Genomic DNA, 24,242 nt, shown 5'->3' on the forward strand with positions numbered 1-24,242 from the left:
GGCATAGCTGATTCTGTATTTTCTAGAAGCTTCTCATTTTTTCTACATCAGATGTCACACCACTTGAATCTGGCTATTTTATCACTGGGACATTGTTACCTCTAGTCTGAGGATCAGACGGCCACAATTTCTCTAACCTTTGTCTTCTTTCTTTCTTTGTCCTTCATTCTTTGTTCCCACAACCAGTGGACTCACTTACAGGCACTATTCATCTCATCGAAATCTCAATATTTATTGCTACTTCTTTATTATTATTATTATGATTATTCATTCTTGTATTTGCACGGTTCGTTGCCTTTTGCACACTGTTTGAATGCCCAAGTTGGTGTGGTCTTTCATTATTCTGTTACAGTTATTATTCTATAGATATATTGAGTATGCCCTCAGGAAAATGAATCTATGGGTTGTATATGGTGACATATACTGTATGTACTTTGATAATAAATTTACTTTGAACTTTGAGCTTCCTATAACACTTAATAAAATGGATGCTTTATGCCTCACTTTTGACATCCAAACCTCTGACTTGCAACAGCACCAGGATCCAACAGAACTTCAAAAGGAGGGAAATGGGAGAATAATCTTAAAATGCTCATTGATGCTGGTATGAATTTATCTACAGGTGGGGTCATTTCTTTAAAAACGTTCAAAAATTGCTTGACTACTGGTTTTAAAACATCATAAAAACAACTCTTGGTGAGTTTCTGAAGGTGCTGATGTTAAGGGTGGGCAATTCATAACAGGGCATCCCAGTTAAAGAATAGTTCAGATTTTATACACGTCCTTGTCAGTTTTGCCTAATGCACAGAAGTTACTCAATATGGCAACTGTACCTCGACAGTATTGTGATGATTGGCATCAAAAACACAAAGAAAGAACAATTACTAAAAGTAGAGAGAGAGAGGAAGCCAGTTTGGCTGTTCATAGGAAGGAAGATGTATAAAATATATCAGGCTCTTGCATTTAATAATAATTAATAATATTATCCTAGACTGTTTCAAGGACTCTGTGGTTTGATGTTTAACATTCTGTGTGCTATTCACTTGTTTGCACGATTTGGGTATTTTTTGCGCATTGGATCTTTGATATTTTCTATAGAACGGGTTACATGGTGTTTCTTTGTTTTGTGGCTGTCTGCAGGAAGACAAATCTCAGGGCTGTATATTACATGCATATTTGATAATAAATGTACTTTGAATCTTTGAATCTTACGGGGGTTCGTTTATATGGTAGCTCTAAAGCAGGCATTCATAACCCAGGCATGGTCTGTACAAGAGAGCAGCATGATTTCCCTCACTGGCCTTAAATCTCTTCATGAGTCTTCCTCCTCCCCGCCTCATCTAAACCGAACTATGTATGATATTATTTCTTTCTCCCTCCTGTGATTATCTAGCTTTGTCATAAAATCCATCTGAGCTGATGGTGGGGATATCCCCTGTGCACACATTAGACGCTGCATTAAACAGAGGCTAAAAGTATTTCATTAGCTGCAAAACATTTTTGAGCTCCCTGCCATCGAACAAATATTCATGCTTCTTCGCACACACAAAAAACTATAAGATCATAGGACGTAGGTGCAGAATTAACTACTCAGCCCATCAAGTCTGCTCCACCCCTCAATCATGGCTGATTTATTATCCCTCTTATCATCGTCGAATATTTCAAGTCATTTTACCAGGAGTGACCTAGGTGAGTCAAGTGGCCTTTTTCAGTTGTACAGACACTGATATTCTTTATTCCAGTGTTGAATGGTTTGAATAGGAATGGTTTCACAGTTTTAGAAGATGATAATATTGGGTCTGTGATGTGTGTAGAGACTGAATGCATTCTGTTTTTACGCTCTGGTGCTGAGATAATGATAGGACAACGAACAGTCAAAGTGAGAGGTACAATACTGTGGTAATTTTATGTATCGTACTGTACTGCTTCCACAAAAAAAAAACAAATTTCATGATATAAGTGGGTGATGATAAACCTGAATTTGATGTGGGTCTCTTTTACGGACTGAGAGTGGCAAGGGGGAAGGGAGAGGGGAATCATGGTTGGGTAAAGGGGACAGGAGAGGGGAGGGAGCGGGAAGCATCAGAGATCAGTTTATTGATTCGATAATGATCAATACACCAATTGGTTGGAATCAAATAATCTTGCCTGGTGTCTCAGGGTTGAGTTTGTCTGCAACTGTGCGACCACCACCCCACCCCACCCCACCCCCACCGTCTGCCCCGGCACTCCTTCTCTGCCACCTGTCCCACACCTCTCCTGTGGCATTCCACACTCACCATTCCCAACATCTTTAGCTTCCACCAGATTTACAAACTCACTCACTGCTCCACGTTGACAAATGCAGTACTGTTCAAAAGAAGAGCAAGATCCCATGACAGAATAGTTCAAGAACCTGCTTTAGATTTTGGCATGTGTATCAGATAGAACCACTTCTCTTTCTATGAAGTCCTCTCTCCATCCTACGTTGGCTCAGAATTTGTCACCAGATTTCAGGATTGAACTTTCAATAGCAGGAACATTGCCAATGGAATCTCAACTGATTAACCAGCAAATGTGAGAAAATCGGCAGATGCTGGAGATCAAAGCAATGCACCCAAAGTGCTGGAGAAACTCAGCAGGCTAGGCACCACTGGTGGAAAAGAGTAAACTGTCGACGTTTCAAGACAAGACCGGTCCTGGTGAACAGTTTCAGCCCGAAATGTCGACAGTCTACTCTTCCATAGATGTTGCCTAGCCTGCTGAGTTCCTCCAGCATTTTGTTTCAGGACTTCTTATATACTGTGTGCTCTGACAGTGGACTTATTCTTGTTTGGTTTCATTCTGGGAAAAAGAAAGAGTAAAGCACCAACATACCATTTGGCTGTGTGCCTATTTTGCTGTTCAAAGTCATGACTGATCTTCCACTTCAGCCGTCTATATATGTATCCTTTTGCTTCCTCCTCATGGAACATTTTCCAAATTTGAACTGCAGCGTCAGCAGTACAGCATTCCTCTGTCATTTATGTAGATGTTGTGAGCATGCAGTATTTCACACTGAAGAATGATCATGTTCGGTGAGGGCAGGTGAGGCGATGCATCGATTAGCTAGCTGAACTCTGAGAAGAGCCTAGGGAGTAGGAGAAATGGCCACCAATGTTTCTGTATTCTGTCGGCAGATAGCTTTCTGACAGAATCTTTGATATAACGACAAGCTCCATGCAGGACTAGAATAAACAGGGCAGTGACACTCAAGGGAGCTGGAGGAACTCAGCAGGTCAGGCAGCATCTGCGCAGTCAATATTTCGGGTCGAGACCCTGCATAAGGACTGGAAAGAAAGTGGGGAGCTGGCCAGTATGGAAAGTTGGGAGGAAGGTGCTCGATGGGTAACTTTAAACCAGAAAGTGTCTAGGGGGGCTGTAACACTGGTGATGTCAGCATATTAACAAAGGACTGATGAAAGAAGAAGGGGCATGATGAATGAAGTATATTGATTCCAATCAATCTCTGTCAGATTCTGTTTCCGATTTATTTATCACATGTATGTCAAACATTAAAAGCATAGAAAACCTACAGCACAATACAGGCCCTTTGGCCCACAAAGCTGTGCCGAACATGTCCTTACCTTAGAAATTACCTAGGGTTACCCATAGCCCTCCGTTTTTCTGAGCTCCATGTACATGTCCAGCAGTCTCTTAAAGGACCCTATCGTATCCACCTCCACCACCGTCGCCGGCAGCCCATTCCACGCACTCACCACTCTCTGCGTAAAAAAAAAAACTTGCCCCTGACATCTCCTCCGTACCTACTTCCAAGCACCTTAAAACTGTGCCCTCTCGTGCTAGCCATTTCAGCCCTGGGAAAATGCCTCTGACTATCCACATGATCAATGCCTCTCGTCATCTTATTGCCGGCTGGTGGTCTAGTGGATCTGCACCAGACTTCGAGGCAAGTGGTCTCTGGTTTGAAACCGGCCGGCTCCTTGCACGCTTTCCATCCGTGCTGGGTCGAGCATCAAGTTAGCAACTCAGCCTCATTAAAAAAAACAGACAGAATGCTAAAGAAATAGCGAGGTTGCCATCCGATGCGCCACAGGGCATGGAGAGGGACAACAATATCAAAATGTGCAGTGAAATATGTTGTTTGCATTAACAGGCTACACGCCTAGGGATGTGCTAGAGGCCTGCAACTGTCATCACGCATTGTGGCACCAATGTAGCATGCACATAATGCTTAGCAGAACAACACAAAGCACAACAAAACAGAACAGAACAAGCAACAAAACAAACCACATCCCTCCCTCCGACCCACCCACAAAACATGGACAGCTCTCCAAATCTAAGACAGGCCTCCAACTCCAGGAGAGGTCGCCGAGCCTCCAGGCTTCAGCTATCAGGCTTCGACTTAAGGATTTACCATCAGACTTTGGCCACTGATTTTTGGTATCAACCCCTGGGCTAGCCGTACCTGGTTTATTTTGTAACTTACCAAAACCCTGTGATTAAACTGGCAAGGGTGCAGAAGAAATTTTCGAGGCTGTTGCCAGGATTAGAGGCTCTATGTTATGGGGAGAGGTTGGCCAGTTGCAAATGTAGGAGAATAAGGTTGACCTTAAAGGAGTTTTTCAAATTAGAAGAGGCATAGATAAGGTGAATGGTACAGTCTCTTCCCCAAGGTCAGAGAGTTCAAAAGCAAGAGTCATAGATTCCAAGTGAGGGGGAAAGATTTAAAAGGAACTTGAGGGGCAACTTTTTCTCTTTGAAGATGATGAGTGTATGGGACAAGCTGCCAGTTTATCAGCTGAGTAGGTACAATATATCATTTCAGAAGCATAAAGATAGGTACATGGAGGGGTGGGGCTGTGGGATAAAGGTTGAATGCAGGAAATTGGTACCAGCTGGGTGGGTACTGGGTTCAGCATGGCCAGGTTGAGCTGAGCGGGCACGCATCCATACTGTATTGCTCTAGGACTCTATGTAACCTTCAATTCTACCTCCTCCTCCCCCTGCACCAATGCCCACCCCTGTGCAGATATCAATGAATGTACAGTCAATAATGGAGGTTGCAGTGAAGATTGCATCAACCTGCAAGGCTCCTTCCGTTGTGAGTGTGCGACTGGAAGAGCACTGAGCAACAACGGAGCGGCCTGTCAAGGTGCGTGAAAGCTCCCGAGCTCCAGAGTTTGGGAGTAATAACAGAAAATATCGTTTCTTACGGAAGAGCCTCCAACCCTGAAACATTAATTTCCCGTTCAGAGCAACAAACAATCTGCTGGAAGAACTCAATGGGTTGAGCAGCAACAGTGCGAGGAAAGGAATTGTTGACTTCTTTGGGTCGAGACATCAGAAATTCCTTTCCTCCCACAGATGCGACTTGATCATCTGTTTCTGAGATACTCAAACCATCTTCTCTGGCACCAATAATCATTTCACAGTCAAAGTCACTGAGGTTACATTTCCTCCCCATTCTGATATTTAGTCTGAACAACAACTAAACCTCTTGACCATGTCTGCATGCTTTAATGCATTGAGCTGCTGTCACATGATTGGCTGGTTAGATATTTGCCAAGAACAGAAGTACCTAATAAAGTAGCCACCGAGTGTATATTCTTTAATAATAAATTTACTTAATTTAATAGATTTAATTAACAATTTGATAATGGCAAGGCAATCTGTTTGAGAGAAACGTTAATTGAGGGATTTGCATTGGCCAGGACCCCTTTGCTCTGTGTCAGTACAGGACAGGTTGGATGATCCCATTTTAGTGCAAGGTGGAATCCCTGCCTGTACAGCACAGCCTCAGTACTGCACTGGATTGCCAGTCTGGATCTTAGAGTCATTAAAAACGTTTGATACAGACAGGGGTGCTCCTTCTGTCACCAGATCTATAGCGCTGCAGACTATTGCTCCTCGGATGCCCTTCCCTGTTCTAGTCAAGTGTGACCTCCACATTCCTTAGGGGCAGTGAGCTACAGACCCACACCACAATCTGGGTGAATTCACTTTCCTCATTTCCCTCCTCTGCTTTCTTTCAAACTCTCTTCTGGTTTTTGACTTTTGATCAAAATAGGTCCTTCATTTTTATGCCATCCAGGCCTCACATAACTTTATACACACTCCATATTGACTCCCCCGTTCCAAAGAAAACAGCTATAGCTTATCCAATCTTCTCTCACAGCTACAATTTTCCAGTACTCAGAAATCTCTCCCCTACCCTCTCCAGTGTAATCACATCTCTCTCGTAAGATGGTGACCATAATTGCACACAGTGCTGAAGCTGTACTCTAACTAGCATTGCCCCCTACTTTTATTCCATCCCTCAGCCCATGAAAGATAGCATACTATCAACCTTTACCATCAGCGATTGTCTAGTGCTGCAACAATACTAGGACCTATCGACATTTATTCCAAGGTCCTCCTGCTCCTCCACTCAAAACCCTCCCATTTATTGGATATTTCCTCACCTTGTTTCTTCCCCCAGATGTATTATCTCACACTTCTTGAAACCATATTCTAAACACAACAAATTCTGCAGATGCTGGAAATCTTGAGCAATGCCCACAACGTCTGTAATAGTTCCGGAAGTCAGGCAGTATCCATGGAGGGAAATAATCAGTTGACGTTTTGGGCCAGGTGAAGGATCTCAGCCTGAAATGTCGACTGTTTATACCCTTCCATAGATGTTGCCTGACTTGATGAGTCCTCCAGTATTTTGTATGCGTTGCTGAAGATTTAGGGCATCTGCAGAATCTCTTGCAATGAAGAAATTTTTTGCTGGGGAGAGCAGTGAAGTCAAACAAATATAGCAGAGTCTCTCTGAATTAAGTTCCATGTCCCATTTTCTGTGCAACTGACGAAACCTCGGTCTTTCTCCTTGCCCCTAACTGCACACTTCATCTACAAACTTCCTTATTCTGGCTTCATATTTATATCTAGACAATGCAACAAGAAGCAATAGACCAAGTCCATTGGAACCCCATTGTGGGGCCTGCCAATCACAAAAACACTTGTCAATGTTACAACATAGAGAGTCCCCTGTTCACCCTCTCCAAACCTTTCCCTTTCCCTCCTAAAAAAAATAAAAAGTAATAAAAAAAAATGTTACAACATAGAACAGTACAGGACCAACCCTTCATCCCACAATGTTGTGCTGAACTAATTAAATAAGTAATCAAATGGCCACCTAAACTAATCTCTTCTCCCCACACAATGTCCATATCCTTCCATTTTCCTCACATTCAAGTGCTTATCTAACGTCTCTTAAATGTCCCTACTGTAGCTGCCTCAACCACCACCCCAGACAGCACATTCCAGACGTCCACCACTCCCTGTGTAAAAAAAACAACTTGCCCCTCACTTCTCCTTCAAAATTACCCTCTCTCACCTTAAATTCATGCCCTTCCATAGGTGCTACCTTAACTTACTGAGCTCCTCCAGTAAATTCAACCCTGCATAAATGATACTGTCTTTCTACTCCATTTATACCTCTCATAATCTTATAACCCTCTGTCAGATCGCTCCTCAGCCACCTGCTGCTCCAGAGGAAATAACCCAACTTTGTCCAGCTTCAATTTTGTTTTTTTATATTTTGTCCCCAACCTTAGAACTAATTTCAGATACAGTATGTTGCACAACCTTCATGTCCGTGAACCTTTACTCACATGTTGTAACCCTCTGGAGAGGAGACAACAGTGCCCAGGTTGTGTTGCCTTGCTGCATTAAATGTTTGATGTAATGAAGATGTTGGAGATTTATTGAGATTTTCTGCAGAGAGGGAGCAGTACTGAGTTGACAGACAAGGTCTATAGATGATGAACATGTGCAGAGGCATTGTACATTTTCAATGTAAACTAGCAGATGATTCTTTCCATTGAACGACGTTAATTTCTCTGCGGCGCAATGTTATTATTGATCTGCAGACATTGTTGGCTGCCACAGCAATAATGGAGGCTGCAGCCACAACTGTGTGCCGACGGAAGAAGCGTATCGCTGTGAGTGTCCCCGTGGACTTATATTATCAGAAGATAATCACACCTGCCAAGGTAAACCCCACCTGCCTCATATTACTTTGTTTTTAACCAGGAAGAGCCCAATAATCTGTAATCTTGCTATGAACTCTATGGATTTTAAGTGTTCAGGACTGTGCAAATGTTGTGATTGTACCATCCAGTTAAATTTTGAAGCTGCAGAAGCTCCATCCTGTCAGGCAGGGCTGAAGATATTTGACCTGAAACGCTGACGAGTATTCTTAGCAAGATTTTCCTTTACACCCAAACCTTTCAGACTCAGACATTCCTTAGAACCTCTGTGTCCCAGCAACACACACAAAATGCTGGAGGATCTGAGCAGGTCAGGCAGCATCTATGAGAGTGAATAAACAGTGGACGATTTGGGTCGAGACCCTTCATCACCTCTGGTAAGAAAGGGGGAAGGTGGCAGAATAAAAAGGTGGGGGGGGAGGGGAATGAAGACAAGCTAAAAGGTAATAGGTGAAGCATGGTGGGTGGGAAAGGTAACGGGCTGGAGAAGATGAAATTTTGTAGGAGAGGAGAGTGGACCATGGGAGAAAGGAAAGAAATATGTCCCATTTTCAGGAAGTTACTCCCTCTTTCAAAGACTGCAACATTCCTCTGTATGGCACTGATGAATAAAGTAAACATCGAATGGAATCCCTGCACTTGAAGAGACCATTCAACCCATTGAGACAATGGTGACTCCCAGTAGAGCAACCCACTTCATCCCATACTCTTCTCCCTCCCCGTTACCCGGCAAATTACTTTCTCATGGGCTCCGTGCTTCAGTTATGACAAACTTTTCATCTTCTCATCTCCAAAGCACTTCCTAACATTGGGCAAAAGCCAAACAGAACTCCTTTTGAAATACTGCGAGGGGATATTTCCATCATGTGAGGAGCTTTGATATCAAAGAGCAACTTTATTTGCCGTATAGATTTACATCTCTCGGGAATTTGCTGTGGTATGTTGCTCAGGGCGCGGCATGCTACAAAAAACAATTCGAAATAATTAAGAATTATATAAAAAGTAAAGTTAGAAGTTAAAGTATGGATATGGAAAAAGGTGCGTAATACATAATAACCAGATGTATTGACATTGTAAGCAATATTATATCAAGAGATTTAAAGTTTTTACAGTGCAGTAACTGAGGTAATTGATGGAAGAATGAAGGGGGAAGCTAACTAGAATGGTTCATCAGATTAACAGCCCGGGGAAAAACATTTTTAAGGTGCCGTGGTTGTTTTTTTTTGTTTTAATAGCCCTCTAGCACTTTCCAGAAAGGAGCTTTTAATTTTATAATGGCCCGTCTGAATGCTATTACCTCCAATAATGCAACACCCCTCAGCAATGTGCTGAGATACCAACTCACCCTTGGAGCTATTTCATGTGTTGCGAGTGTATGATATGTAACAGTATTTATGAAATACTATTTATAATATAGTGTCACAGCTACATCGCAGCTCCAGAAAAACAGGTTTACTCCTGACCCTCAGTGCTACCTGTGCGAAGTTTTTATCGTCTCTCTCTGACCACGTGGGTTTCCTCTGGTTTCTCCATTGGCCTAACATATCTCAAACTTGTGTGGCTTTGTAGGTTAATTGGCCACTGCCTATTTTGTAAGTGAGTGACTGAATTTGGGGGAGTTGGTTGGAGTGTAGGGAGACTAAAGTGGGCCTAGTGTAAGGGATTAGGATTATCAGTGATCGCCTGATGGTCAACATGGACCCAGTGGGCTGAAGGGCCTGTTTCCCTACTGTATGGCTCTATAATTCCATAATATCTTCTTCTTAAGACCATCAGCCCGACTGTGGCATCAGCAGCTCACCAGAGTCCTCTGTCCTACGCCAGTCTTTCAAGTTTATATATTTTGTTTATTTCACGAAACAGCGTGGGGAAGCCCTTCCGGCCCATCAATCTACGGCGCCCTAGCAACCCTAACCTAGTCACGGGACCATTTACAATGACCAATTAACTTGCCTGGTACTTCTTTGGACAGTGGGAGGAAACCACAGCACCTGGGGGAAACCCATGCATTCCACGGGGAGGACGTGCAGAGACTCCTTACAGAGTGGCGCTGGAATTGAACTCTGAACTCCGGAACACCTTGAGCTGTAATAGTGTCATGCTTATGGCTACCCAAGTCGTACGTAGATGTAGCAAATCTTCTATGTCATCTAGGTGAAAATCATTCCTCTCCCAGAGATTTTGGAGCTTCCTTTGGCATTTGTCGTTCTGGGTTTTTAAGGGTTGGGTTGATAGCCCCATGTCTAACCTTCATGATTTCACAGCAGAGCTTGGGACCATCCATGGCGGAGTTAACCCCATAATACAACTGGATAATAATGATGTGAGACACATTATTTGTTTATTTATTGTGATGCAGCAGGGAACAGGCCCTTCCAGCTCATCAACCTCTGCCATCCATCAACCCCCCTATTTAACTCCAGCCTAATCACGGGACAATTTATAGTGACCGGCAACCCACTGTTTAACTGCAGCCTAATCACGGGACAATTTACAGTGACCAGTTAACCCCTACTTAACCCCAGCCTAATCACGGGACAAATTACAGTGACCAGTTAACCCCTACTTAACCCCAGCCCAATCACGGGACAATTTACAGTGACCAGCAACCCCTACTTAACCCCAGCCCAATCACTGGACAATTTACAGTGACCAGCAACCCCTACTTAACCCCAGCCTAATCACGGGATAATTTACAGTGACCAGTTAACCCCTACTTAACCCCAGCCTAATCACGGGACAATTTACAGTGACCAGCAACCACTACTTAACCCCAGCCTAATCACGGGACAATTTACAGTGACCAGTTAACCCCTACTTAACCCCAGCCTAATCACGGGACAATTTACAGTGACCAGTTAACCCCTACTTAACCCCAGCCCAATCACGGGACAAGATACAGTGACCAGCAACCCCTACTTAACCCCAGCCTAATCACGGGACAATTTACAGTGACCAGTTAACCCCTTATTTAACTCCAGCCTAATCACGGGACAATTTACAGTGACCAGTTAACCCGCCAATCAATATGTCTTTGGACTGAGAGGAAACCCACGTGGTTATGGGGAGAATGTACAACCTCCTTCATAGACTGTAGCGATAACTGAACCTGGGTTGCCTGTATTGTAAAGCATTGTGCTCACCATGACACGACCATGTAATGTTTCCATTAAATGGAAGAGACCATTCCATCCAACAGAATGAGAGTCACAGTTCTCCATTGTTAAACAGGGACTTTAAATTGCCTCGGATTATAAAACGTGAGGGAGAGAGAAACATGACCCCTATATAAATATCTGATACCATAGACTCTGAAACCCTGGATTCAAACCAAGTGAATAGATGCATTTGGGATCATTCCCAAAACAAAATAAATCTAAATACTTAAGTAGCTCTTTCAAATCTCCATTTTGTCCTCTCTGTTCTAAAGAGAATCTTTCCGGTTTCTCTGTCCTATCTGTCCAAAGATATATCTCAAAAAGGAAACCCTCATTAATCTCTTCTGTAATTTGAGACCAGGCTTCAAACCTGGCAGGTGTACCTTCTAATGCTTGCACTTAGAGGGGGCCAAGCTTCCCTTTTCAGTTTGAACCATTTAAAGCACCCATTCAGAGGCGGAGATCAAGCCAACCTAATGAAATGGGTTTTAGGTGCTCCCTGCTTAAAATTTTGTTCTACACCACACACCGTACTCTAATCCCTTGACTTTACACTTTGTGGTCTCTTTCTGTGCTAGTGCCTGTACAGTGCAAGTCAGAGTCGATCGAAGTGGCTGTACCCAAGGATCTGGTTGGTGGTTTGGAACTGTACCTCTTGAATGCATCGTGCAAAGCACTTTCCAACGGGACTCACTTCAACATTAACTTCAATCTCAAAAGCTGTGGCACAGCTGTTGAGGTAACAATGTGAAATAAATCAATATTGCAGGAGAAAGACCACAAGATCATAAGCCTTAGGATCTGAATTAGGCCATTCAGCCCATTGAGTCTGCTCTGCTATAACATCATGGCTGATTTGTTATCTTTTTCAGCCCCATTCTCCTGCCTTCTCCTCATAACCTTTGATGCCACTACTAACCAAGAATTTATCAACCTCCACTTTAACATAACCAATGACTTGGCCTCCACACCCACCTGTGGCAAGGAACTTCACAGATTTACCACTCTCTGGCTAAAGAAATTCCTCCTCGTCTCTTTTATAAAGGGATGTCCTTGTTTCCTGAGGCTATGTCCTCTGGTCCTAGACTCACGCACCACAGGAAACATCCTCTCCGCGTCCACTTTAACGATATTTCCAATATTTGATGGGCTTTAATGTGAATGTTTTGGGAATAATCTGGAAGCTGACTTCTATTTAAATCTTTGTCCCACTTACTTCTCCACAAACTCCATCCGAAGTTAACTTCCAAATCCCACACTATGGGCACTGATGTGGGAGATCAATTTAGATTGCAGCATAGTTGGACTGGTTGCACAGACAGAGAAAGGTGGAACGGTGACACAGCTGGTAGAATTGGTGCTCACATCTCCAGTGACCAGGAAGGATAGAAATACCATAGAAACCATAGAAAAAACTTCAGCACAGAAGCTGAGGTTTTGGAGAGGGTGCAGGAGAGGTTTCCCAGGATGCTGCCTGGCTTCGCGGGCATGTGCTTTCATTAGAGACTGGACTAACTTGGGTTGTTTTCTTTGGAGTGTCAGAGGCTGACAGGAGATCGGAAAGAGGTTTATAACATAATGAGAGGCATAGACAGGGAATATCCTTTCCCCCAGGGTAGAAATGTCTTGTACCAGAGACCATGCATTGAAGGTGAAAGGTTCAAAGGGGGTGTGAGGGGGTAAGCTTTTTACTCAGAGAATGGTGGACGCCTGGAATGTGCTGCCTGGTGTGGTGGTTGAGACAAACACATTAGTGGCTTTTAAGAGACGTTTAGATAGGCACATGGATATGAGGAAGATGGAAGGATATGGACATTGTGTAGGTAGGAAGGATTAGTTTTTGGGTGTTTTTTTGATTTATTTTTTAGCTGGTTTGGCACAACATTGTGGGCCAAAAGGCCTGTTCCTGAGCGGTACTGCTCTATGTCCTATGTGCTATGCTCTTGCTTCCGCCCACATCGCAAAGGCAGGCAGGCTGGTAGATTAGCTGGCCCTTGTAAATTGTTCTGGTACGTACATGGTGCATTGCAGAATCTTAGAGAGGGTGTGAGAAGAATAAAATGGAATTAGTATTGGACTCATGTAAATGGGCGCTTGATGCTTGGCACTGACTTGATGGTCTGAATGGCCTTTTACATGCCATTATAATTCTAAAAGTACTGACTAATCTTTCTGTTTGTATCTCTCTCCCCCCTCCCTCCCACTTCCCCTCCCCCTCCCCCACCCCCTCTCTCTCGCCCCCACTCTCACCCTCCCCCTCCCCCTCCCCACCCCCTCTCTCTCGCCCCCACTCTCACCCCCTCCCCCGCTCTGTCTGTCTGTCTGTCTCTCTCTCTCTCTCTCTCTCTCTCTCTAGGTTGCGGATGATAACATAATTGCTAGAAACACACTGACTGGTATTCCCAAGCAGACACCGGGCAGTAATGGAGATATCATCATCAGGACCAGTAAGCTAGTGATTCCCATCACCTGTGAGTTCCCTCGCCAATACATGGTGTCTGAAGGATACGTCCCCAACCCTGCAAACTCCCCGCTGCAGATCGTGGGTCGAAATCATGGGCTCTTCCCCTTCGCTCTGGAGATCTTTAAATCCAAGGACTTTGATGAGATCTATAAAGACACCCCACCTGTTCTCAAACTCCGAGACTCCCTGTACTTCGGGATTGAACCTCTCATGCACGTGGATGGCCTTGAAGCTCTGGTGGAGAACTGCTTTGCCACTCCCTCTCCCAACAGTGATGATATTATGAGGTACTACCTCATAAAGGATGGGTAAGTACCAAGCAGGATGCTGTGCCATGATTTTAAATTTTGTTTTGTGGATTGGGTATAACATTGGCAAGATCAGTATTTTAATTCATTATCCATCCCCAAACTTCCCCTGTAAAGCCATTTCAGCGAGCTGTTCAATGTGAGATCACATACAGTCCAGACAAGGTTAGTTAGGATGGCAAACTTTCTTCATAGAGTACTACAGCATGGGAACAGGCTTTCTGCCCATCTGCTCATTGCCAAACTCCTATTCTCCCTCACCTGGACCGTAGCCCTCCATACTTCTCCTATCCATATACTTATCCAAACTTCTCTTAAATTTTGAAATCTAACTTACACCCACTGCGTCCGCTGGCAGCTCATTCCACACTCTCAGCATCCTCTGAATGAAGACTTCCTCCCCTCAGGTTCCCCTTAAATATGCTTAACCCATGACCTCCAGGTCTAGTCTCACTCAACTTAAGTGAAAAAAGACTGCTTACATTTACCCTGTCTAAACCCCTCATAATTTTGTATACTTCTGTCAAAATTCCCTTCATTCTCCTAAGCTCCAGGGAATAAAGTCCTCATCTATTCAACTTTTCCCTATAACTCAGGTTCTCAAGTCCTGCCAAAATGCTTGCAAATTTTCTCTGCACTCTTTCAATCTTATTGCTATCTTTTCTGCACACCATACTCCAAATTAGACCTCATCAATATGTTATACAACTTCATAATAATATCCAAACTCCTAAATCAAATAATTTGATTTATGAAGGAGTCATTGAGAGAAACAGGCCTTTCAGCCCATCGAGTTCATGCCAAACAACAAGCACCCATTTTACTTTAATCCTACCCTAACCCAATTTATTATACCAAGATTCCCATCGTCTCCACCCCACCTAAATCCTACCCCTCTACCCCACCTAGATCCTACCTCTCATCTATGCACTAGGGGCAATTTTCAGTGGCCAATCAACAATTCATGCAACCACAAGAAAACATTCAGGCTCCACATAGACAGCAGCAGAAGCCAAGATTAAACCTGGGTTGTGGAGCTGTGAGACAGAAAATACTCTTAGCAGGTTAGATACCATCTGTGGAAAGAGAAAGATAATATTTCAGCTGAATATGTTGTGTATTTAATATTTGAGTAATATTGTATATATATTGTTTGACTAAACATTATTGTGCATGTAATTCATTATGGGTTATATGTGTGAAGTACATGAATGGCATACGTTATCACTCCACCAAGTCATAAGTGCATGTCTCACTTAAAGTAAAAATGATACTAAGATACGTTACTCCCTGCCCTTTGTTCTTATTTCGATTAAGTTTAATGTTTTGGAGTTACAAAACATGACCGTAGTGGCGAGGAAGTTTTAAAGATGACTACATATCTGTTGAAGTGCTGTGAGATATTTGAATTATAAAAAATGCTGCAAAAACCATCTGAGTTTTTGCTTAAAGGCAGTGCAACACATTATTTTCTTCAAGGGGTGAAAATTGGTCGAGTTAAAACAAAGGCAGCAAAGGGACGAATTCATGGGTTCATAAACAGTGAGTACTGAGTGATAATAATCAGAAATTTTTAAAATTCAGAAATGGCTGGCTTCATTCGAATGATAGATGCATTCAACTGCGCAAGAGATAAGTGGAATATGTATATTGAGCGAATTAAGCAGTACTTTAAAGTAAGTAAAGTAGCCAATGAAAAGCGAATGCCAATTTTGCTGATTGCATTGGATTTAAAGGCTAGTTTGCTTGGAAGTTTGACTGCTCCAATGAAATCAGCTGTAGTGAGCTTTGCTGATATCATGAAAGTAATACAGGAACATTTGGAACCAAAACCATTGTTGATTGCAGAACACTTTAGATTTCATAAATGGAATCAAAAGGAAGGGGAGTCCATTTCAGTGTACATGGCTGAACAGAAGAGATTGTCTAAACATTGTTAGTTCAATAATGGGCCTAATGATGCTCTGAGAAATCACTTAGTTTGTGAAATGTTACAAGAAAGCATTCCAAAAATGGTTCCTAACTGAAGCACAACTTACATTTAAAAGATCAGTTGAAATAGCTGTGTCAATGGAAGCAGCAGAAAGAGACACAACTAAGTTGCAGTCAGGAGTGAAAGTGAGCATCAACAGAATTGCAACACCTAAACATAAACCAGCTGGGATGAATCGATTATATTACAGTTGTAGCAGGGGCTCTCATACACCAGACCAATGCCAATTTAAAGGCCAAATTTGCAGAAAGTGCAACAAAGATTGGCTGAGACAACTACATCTTGATTGGAGATCCATTCACCATTTGCATGCCACATCCCCTACAACAGAGTCAACTGAAAGCAACTTAAGAAAGATACCCGATGATGCCGCAGTAGTATTCAAATATGGCATTGGAAAGCTCATAAATATCAAGGGTAAAATAGTGTTAAATGAAAATGCCACACCCAAGTTTTACAAAGCCTGTCTGGTTCCTTATATCGCCCGTGATAAAGCAGCCTGTGAGCTAGATTGCATGGAGACTGAAGGAATTCTTTCCAAGGTTGAGTGGAGCCCATAGGCAATGCCAGTGGTCCTTGTAGCCAAGAAGAATGGGTCTGTCAGGATTTGTGGTGATTTTAAGGTCACCATCAACCCAGTACTGAAAGTAGATCAATACCCTCTGCCCAGGATAGAGGATATCTTTGCAAACCTTTCTGGAGGGAAATACTTCAGCAAAGTGGACTTAGCTGAGGCCTACTTACAGATGGAGATGGAAGAAGAGTCCAAAGTGTTTCTCATCATAAGCACTCACAAAGGGTTTTATTGCTACAATAGGCTTATTTTTGGAGTAGCATCTGCACCCTGGTCCATAGAAAGCTATGGATCAGGTACTGCAAGGCTGTCCAGGCACTCATTGTTACCTGGAAGACATCATTATCACCAGTAAGGATGACAAGGAGCATCACCAAAATCTCAAATCAGTGTTACAAAGATTAGAAAATTATGGACTCAGTCCACACAGAAGTGTGTGAATTCTTTAAACTACGCATCACTTACTGTGGTCATATCATCGAACACAAGAATTACTTCAGTGTGCTGAGAAAATTCAAGCAATGGTGGATACCTCAAGGCCATAGGCAGACATCCCACCCTGCAAAAACTCATTTCAGGGAGGTAGCACCATCAATTTGCGGGAGACTTCCTGGAGAGGTGGGATGTCTGCAATAGAGTAGCTCCTTAGCAGCTAGCCAGCTAGTTTAAATAATGTTAGCTATGCTAATGAACGAATGACATGTGTTAAACTCACCTCAACATGTCTTTTACAGTCTTAACCCACCATGGGCAATAGTGTTTCGGTAATATTAGAGTAATGTTGTAAATATATTGTTTGATTAAACATTCTTTGTTGTTTGAGTAATTCATTATGGGTTACATGTAAGAAGTACGTGTGTGGCATAAGTCATCACACCACCACGTCATAGACCATAAGACAAAGGAGCAGAAGTCGGCCATTCGGCCCATCGAGGTGCATGCCTTGCTTAAAGTAAAAACGAAACTAAGATACATCATTCCTGGCTCTGTGTTCTTAATTCAATTGAATTTAATGCTTTGGAGTTGCAAAATGTAACAGGATACCCTTCTGGCGAAATTCTGATGAACATTCTTCATGACTCTGTTTCTCTTCCCACAGATGCTGCCTGACCTGCTGAGTGCTTTCAGCATTTTTGGTTTTTGTTTCAGATTTCTAACAGCTTTTTTAAAAAAAATGATTTCACAAATAATGTTGGATTTGGAGTTGAGGAAACTAAGGAAAAAAGAACTTGTCTGTAAAAACTCAAAAGCTGGAGAAGAATCTGTGGTGGTGCAGGTGGATGTTAATCAACAATGACACAAACCAAGTTAGAAGATTATTTTTCCAAGCTTTTATGATGTCTGAACCATTCATTTCATTGGATCAGCAGCTGGGTGGTGTGCTTAAAATCGGTGCCAGCTAAAAAGGATGCTTCTTTTGGTAAAACTTGATACCTGATAACTGAATTGTCTAAAATGTGACCACTTTCTTTCATTCTCTTCATTGGCCTGTTCTCTTGGATGAACAGAGCAATGCACTTCATTTCTGATAAATAATTATTTTTGATAGGTATTTTACTATCCCCAACACAAATGCTACAACTATTCTGTGTATGCATAAAATATCACCTCTGTGAACACTCGTGGCCACTTTATTAGCTACCGGAGTGGAACCCGGTGTGGTTTTCTACTGCTGTAGCCCTTCCACTTCAAGGTTTGATGTGTTGCGCATTCTGAGGTCATCTTCTGCACGCCACTGTTGTTAACGTGTGGTTATTTGAGTTATTTCTCAGTAACAAAGTGTTTTCACCAACAGAACTCTCTGCTCACTGGATGTTTTTTTTTAAGTTTATAACACCATTCTCAGTGAACTCTAGGGACTGATGGACATGAAAATCACAGGAAATCAGTAGTTCTGAGATACTCAAACCACCCCGTCTGGCACCAACAATCATTCCATGGTCAAAATCACTTGGATCACATTTCTTCCCCCATTCCGATGTTTGGTCTGAACAACAAATGAACTTCTTGACCATGTCTGCGTGCTTTTATGCATTGAATTGCTGCCAAATGATTGGCTGATTAAACATTTGCATTAATAAGCATTTGTACAGTTGTACCTATAAAAGGGGCCACCAAGTATACTTTTCCACTAAAGTCCATTCTAACCCAGCTTGACATTCTATAGGCTATACACCATCTGTTAAGATAACACCTCTGCAACCAACTTAGCAGTGGGGATTGTGAGTCTGACTGTAACACTTAAAAAGAGTTGTTCTTTATTCTGATACACTGGGTCCAAATAGTTACCTTATTTTTGTTTTCACAGCTGCATCAATGATGATACTGTCAAGCAAGAGACAGCCAAAGACCATCTTGCAAAACATTTCTACGTCCCTGTCTTTAAGTTCGTGGGAAGAGATAATAAGGTAAGAATTTCCCCCCAGGAAGTGCAAAGGTTCAAGATGCAACACATTTGGTCAGATAGATATTACACCGTCTATTCAGTCAAAGCATGTGGACACTCTGATACTCACCAATCATTGCTGGAAAGTGTAGAGACTGCGACTGTTTACTGCCTTCAAGTAAGAGGTAATATACTGTAGTTTGACTAACAGCTTTCGTTTCAGAACTGCAGCTGGGATTATGTGAATTGTGATTTAGATTGTGATAGGATTTAGATTGCATTTGGAGTCTGTTCCAAGTTGTGGACAGAGCTCGGCACATCACGGAAACCAGCCTCCCCCTCGTGGAGCCTTGTCGATACATCTTGCTGTCTTAGCAAAGCAGCCAAAATTATCAAAGAGCCCACCCATAATAGTCATTCAGAGGATAGAAGAAGCCTGTAAACTCATATCACCAGGCTCAGAGGCAACTCTTATTCTGATGTTATAAGTCTATTGAATGTATGATTGACCTCAGAACCTACCTCATCGGTGGCCTTGCACTTTATTATCTGCCTGAGCTGCACTTTCTCTGTAACTGTGACACTTTATTCTGCATTTTGTTATTTTTCTCCCTTGTACAACCTCAAAGCACTGATGTTATGAAATCATCTTTAAGCATAGCATGCAAAACAAAGCTTTTCACTGTAACTTGGTGCATGTGACAATAATAAAACAATTTACCAATTCTGTTTCTGTTTGGAGCTATGACATGGATCCATGGATTGTGCCTTTATTTGGTTCAGCTCTGACACTTACTTCAAGGGGGGGACACATGGGCAGAGTTTTCTTGGCCAAGTTACATTATTACCCTTCAACCATCAGGGTCCTGACCAGTGTAGACATCTTCACTCACCACAACACTGAACAGTTTCCACATCTATGAACTCAATTTCAAGACTCTACAAGTCAATCTTTTTCTCTTTCTCTTTTTCTTCTTTTCTTTCTTCTTTCTTTCTCTCTCTCTTTCTCTCTGACTTCTCTCTCCTTTTCTGTTTTTCTCTCTTTCTCTCTCTCTGTTTCTGTCTCTCCTTCTCTCTGTTTCACTCAATTTCTCTCTCGCTCTTTCTCTCTGTCTCTCTCTCCCTCTCCCTTCCTCGCTCCCCCTTCTTCGCTCCCCTTCCTCTCTCCCCCTTCCTCTCTCCCCTTCCTCTCTCCCCTTCCTCTCTCCCCTTCCTCTCCCCCTTCCTCGCTCCCCTTCCCCTCTCCCCTTCCGCTCTCCCCCTCCCCTCTCCCCCTCCCCTCTCCCCCTCCCCTCTCCCCCTCCCCTCTCCCCTTCCCCTCTCTCCCCTTCCCCTCTCTCCCCTTCCCCTCTCCCCCTTCCCCCCTCTCCCCCCTTCCCCTCTCCCCTTCCCCCCTCCCCCCTTCCCCTCTCCCTTCCCCTCTCCCCCCCTTCCCCTCTCCCCCCTTCCCTCTCCCCTTCCCCTCTCCCCTTCCCCTCTCTCCCCCTTCCCCTCTCCCCTTCCCCTCTCCCCTTCCCCTCTCCCCCTTCCCCTCTCCCCTTCCCCTCTCCCTTCCTCTCCCCTTCCCCTCTCCCCCCTTCCCCTCTCCCCCTTCCCCTCTCCCTCTCTTTCTTTCTTTCTCTCTCTATTTATCTATTATATCTATTTAGTTATACAATGAATTATTTGTTTTGATTTGCATTTGCTCAGTTTACCTTTTGTTTTGTACGTTGGTTATTTGTCAGTCTTTGTATGTAGTTTTTCATTGATTCTATTGTATTCTTTGTTCTGTGTGAATGGCTCCAAGAAAATGAATCCCAGGGTAGTATATGGTGACATACTTGCCCTTCGATAATAAATATACTTTGAACTTTGATCCTAATTGTTGATAATTAAATTAGTCCTCAGAAAATTATTGTTTTTCCTGAAGGGTGTTATGGCAATTCTGGCACCACCCTTTAGGAAAATGTTGAGTGTTTAACCAAAGATAAAAAGAGATTTATTCAAATGATGCCAGATATGAAGCAGTCATGAAGAGGTGTGTAGATGTCTACCTCAGAACAGAGGAGGTTAGAAACAACTTGTGAGAGAGGATCAAATTATGACAAAATTAACAGGAGAGAAACTCAATAGAATAGGGGGATGGTGACTGCTTCCATGAGCAAGAGAGTTGGCAGCCAATGAACACAGATTCAAGCAGCAATGTAGAAAAACATTAACTGTGATTAAGAATACACTCGCTGACAGCAGAGTGAAGGCAGATGTAGTAACAGGTCTCAAAAGGGTCTTGGATGAAGACTACAGGGAGGAAGGATTAATTCGATAACATTTCCAAAGGTATATAGAACACGACAGCACAGTACAGGCCCTTTGGCCTACAATGTTATGCCAACCTTTTAACCCACTCTAAGATCAACCTAACCCTTCTCTCACTCATTGGCCTCCATTCTACAATGCGCCTAATATATCTGTTTCTACCAGCGCCCTGGCAGGGCATTCCACGTGCTCACCACTCTTTGTGTGGGAGAAAAAATCCTTCCTCCAATCACCTTAAAATGAAGCCCCTTTGTATTGGCCATTTCCACCCTTGGAAAAAGTCTTTGGCTGTCCACTTGATGGGTTGAGTGGCCATTGTCACACCTCTGTACTCCATGATCTTGGGAAGTTAGGGACCCAATTTAATTTTTCCAGTCAGCGGCCTCGCTGTTCAATGATTTCTGTTAACCTGTCAAGTTCTCCTGAGATGCACTGATGGTGCACTGACTATTGTTATCCTCCCTCTGTAGAAAGTGTACTGCACTGCCGGGTTCTGGTGTGCGGGCGCAGGATGCCAAGTCACGGTGCTCCCAGGGCTGCCGCAAGCGGATGCGTAGATCTATAGGGACGGACGATTCCGGTCACCTGAGCGACCATCTCCTCAGTGGAGGTCCAATAGTGATTGACGCAGAGTAACGAAGCTTACAGTATCCAGAATGTTCCACCGAACAGCTTTAAATTTGTGCATTAACACACAAGTAGCAAAAACATATCATTGCTTTCGCTCATGAACTATATCTAGTTTGATTTCTGATTAACAAACTAAAATAATATAGTGATAGAAGACTAACTGAGTGGCTTGCATGATAACGTAATCCATTTGGAATACAATATCTTAATGATAGACCTCTATAATTATTGTATTTTAATAAAAATGCTCATTACTTTAATCTGTTTGTCTCTCGTGATCTATTTGGAACGAAATTTGTTGTTGCAGTACTGTCAAAAGTTAGACTCTCATCACCCTGCTGCAGAAAGTTTTGACTGGCCACTCTTTCCAAACTGTTTCCTTTAAACCAGTTTTCTTTCCTGTCCCCTTACAGTGGTCACCCAGAAACAAGGCTTATTGATTAATTTGTACCTAGAAGATCCCCTGTAATGGCTTCCGTTCCTTCCCCTGCACCACTGGATCTTGGAGGTCCAATAGTGATTGACGCAGATGTAGGGAGATGTAGGGATGTAGGGAGATGATGGATGGTGCCTTCTTGGGGAACTGTCACCTGTAGGTACTACTGGTGGCGGGCAAGGATGTTCCTGTGATATATTGAGCTGAGCCCACTACTCTGCAGCTTCTTGCATTCCTGCACATTCAAATTGCTGTACCAGACCATGATGCAACCAGTCAGGATACTAATAACAGTAGATCTGTAGAATTTTGTTAAGAGTGTTCAATAAGCCCCAGAATCTATGGGGGAATTGGTGGGAATGTGGGAAAAACAAAATGGGATGAGTATTAGTGTGAATGGGTGCTTGATGGTCAGTAAGGATTTAATTTGCCAATTTCTGTGCTGTTCAAATCCTTGACTCTATACCATCACCTCTGTCCCCCTCTTATAACACATTTCCATGCAACCGTTCAGCAACGAGATCCGAATGGACAGCATGATAGTGTGGCAGTTAGTGCATTGCTTTACAGTGCCAGCGATCGCCACTTGCGGTTCAATTCCTGCCACTGCCTGTAAGGAGTTTGTACGTGACTGAGTGAGTTTCCTTCAGGTGACTTTTCAAACAAGGGCCTCTTATATAGCTTAGAGTTAGGATATTAATCCCTATTACCTCCACATTTAAAATAACTACTTCCCCTCCATAACACCATCATTTTTTCTTTTACATGTAATAATTAACATCACCTTGCTCCAATCCCTACACCAAGGTCAACACTCACCCTATAGTATTGAACACAGGAATGGTTTCATATATCTATTAACCAATGATTCATTGGTGGACAGGACTCAGCCACGTTAGTTTGGAGGATATTTTTATTTGTGTATCACACCGTGATTTTTTGGTTCTGGTCTTGTGATTTATGCATGACATAATTGTCCTAGAACAATGACACATGGTCAATGGGATCGACAGGCACAGATACACTTACACAAACACAGGTAGTCAATGGGCAGTTTGGTATGTGTCACAGCACGCCAGCTCTAAGATCAGGGTTCAATTCCTGCCACTGTGGGAGTTTGTATGTTCTCCTTATGACTGCATGGATTTCCTCTGGGTGTTCTGGTTTCCTCCCACATTCCAAAGACATATGTGTTAGGGTTAGGGTTGTGACCAATGTATGGTGACCTTTGGGCTTCCAGCACAATTTTCACTGATTTGATTTGATGCAAATGATGCATTTCATTGCAGGTGTGAAAAATAAAGCAATTCTTTATAGATCAGCAGTCACAAATACAATTGCACAGTTACAAAGCAACACACACAAAATGCTGGAGGAACTCAACGTGCCAGGCAGCATCGATGGAAAAAAGTGAACAGTCGATGTGTCAGGCCGAAACTCTTCATCAGGACTGGAAAGGAAGGAGGAAGGGGTCAGAGGGAGAAGGTGGGGGGAGGGGAGGAGGAAGTACAAGGTTGCAGGTGATAGGTGAAACTGGAAGAGGGGCAGGGTGAGGTAAAGAGCTTGGAAGTTGATTGTTGAATGAGATAAAGGGCTGGAGGAGGGGGAGTCTGATAGGAGATGACAGAAGACCATGAAAGTAAGGGAAGTGGGAGGAGCACCAGACGGAGGTGATGGGCAGGTAAGGTGAGAGAGGGGAATGGAAATGGGGAATGGCGAAGGACAGAGGGGTGGGGGGGGGGGAGGTAATTACCGGAAGCTCGAGAAATCAATGTTCATGCCATAAGGTTGGAGGCTACCAGGATGGAATATAAGGTTTCGGCCCAAAACGTTGACTGTACTTTTCTCCATAGATGCTGCCTGGTCTGTTGAGTTCCTCCAGCATTTTGTGTGTGTTGCTCAGATTTCTAGCATCTGCGGATTTTCTTTTGTTTGTGTTTGGAATATAAGGTGTTGCCCTTTCAACCTGAGTGGGCCTTA

General features: G+C 43.1%; 1 protein-coding gene across 1 annotated transcript in view; it reads left to right on the forward strand.

Annotated features, from left to right (window-relative positions):
* oit3 (oncoprotein induced transcript 3) overlaps positions 1-23,612 on the forward strand; it is a 30,599-nt gene extending 6,987 nt beyond the window's left edge. Inside the window, 8 exon segments of the mRNA XM_072282657.1 lie at positions 5,012-5,134; positions 7,899-8,021; positions 11,755-11,915; positions 13,533-13,948; positions 18,824-18,923; position 19,722; positions 21,667-21,699; positions 21,702-23,612. Coding sequence (XP_072138758.1) covers positions 5,012-5,134; positions 7,899-8,021; positions 11,755-11,915; positions 13,533-13,948; positions 18,824-18,923; position 19,722; positions 21,667-21,699; positions 21,702-21,832 — 1,088 coding nt within the window. The 3' untranslated portion in view covers positions 21,833-23,612.
* The last annotated feature ends 630 nt before the right edge of the window (positions 23,613-24,242 follow it).

Source organism: Mobula birostris, chromosome 18 (genome assembly GCF_030028105.1).
Source record: "Mobula birostris isolate sMobBir1 chromosome 18, sMobBir1.hap1, whole genome shotgun sequence".
In the NCBI taxonomy this organism is placed as follows: domain Eukaryota; kingdom Metazoa; phylum Chordata; class Chondrichthyes; order Myliobatiformes; family Myliobatidae; genus Mobula; species Mobula birostris.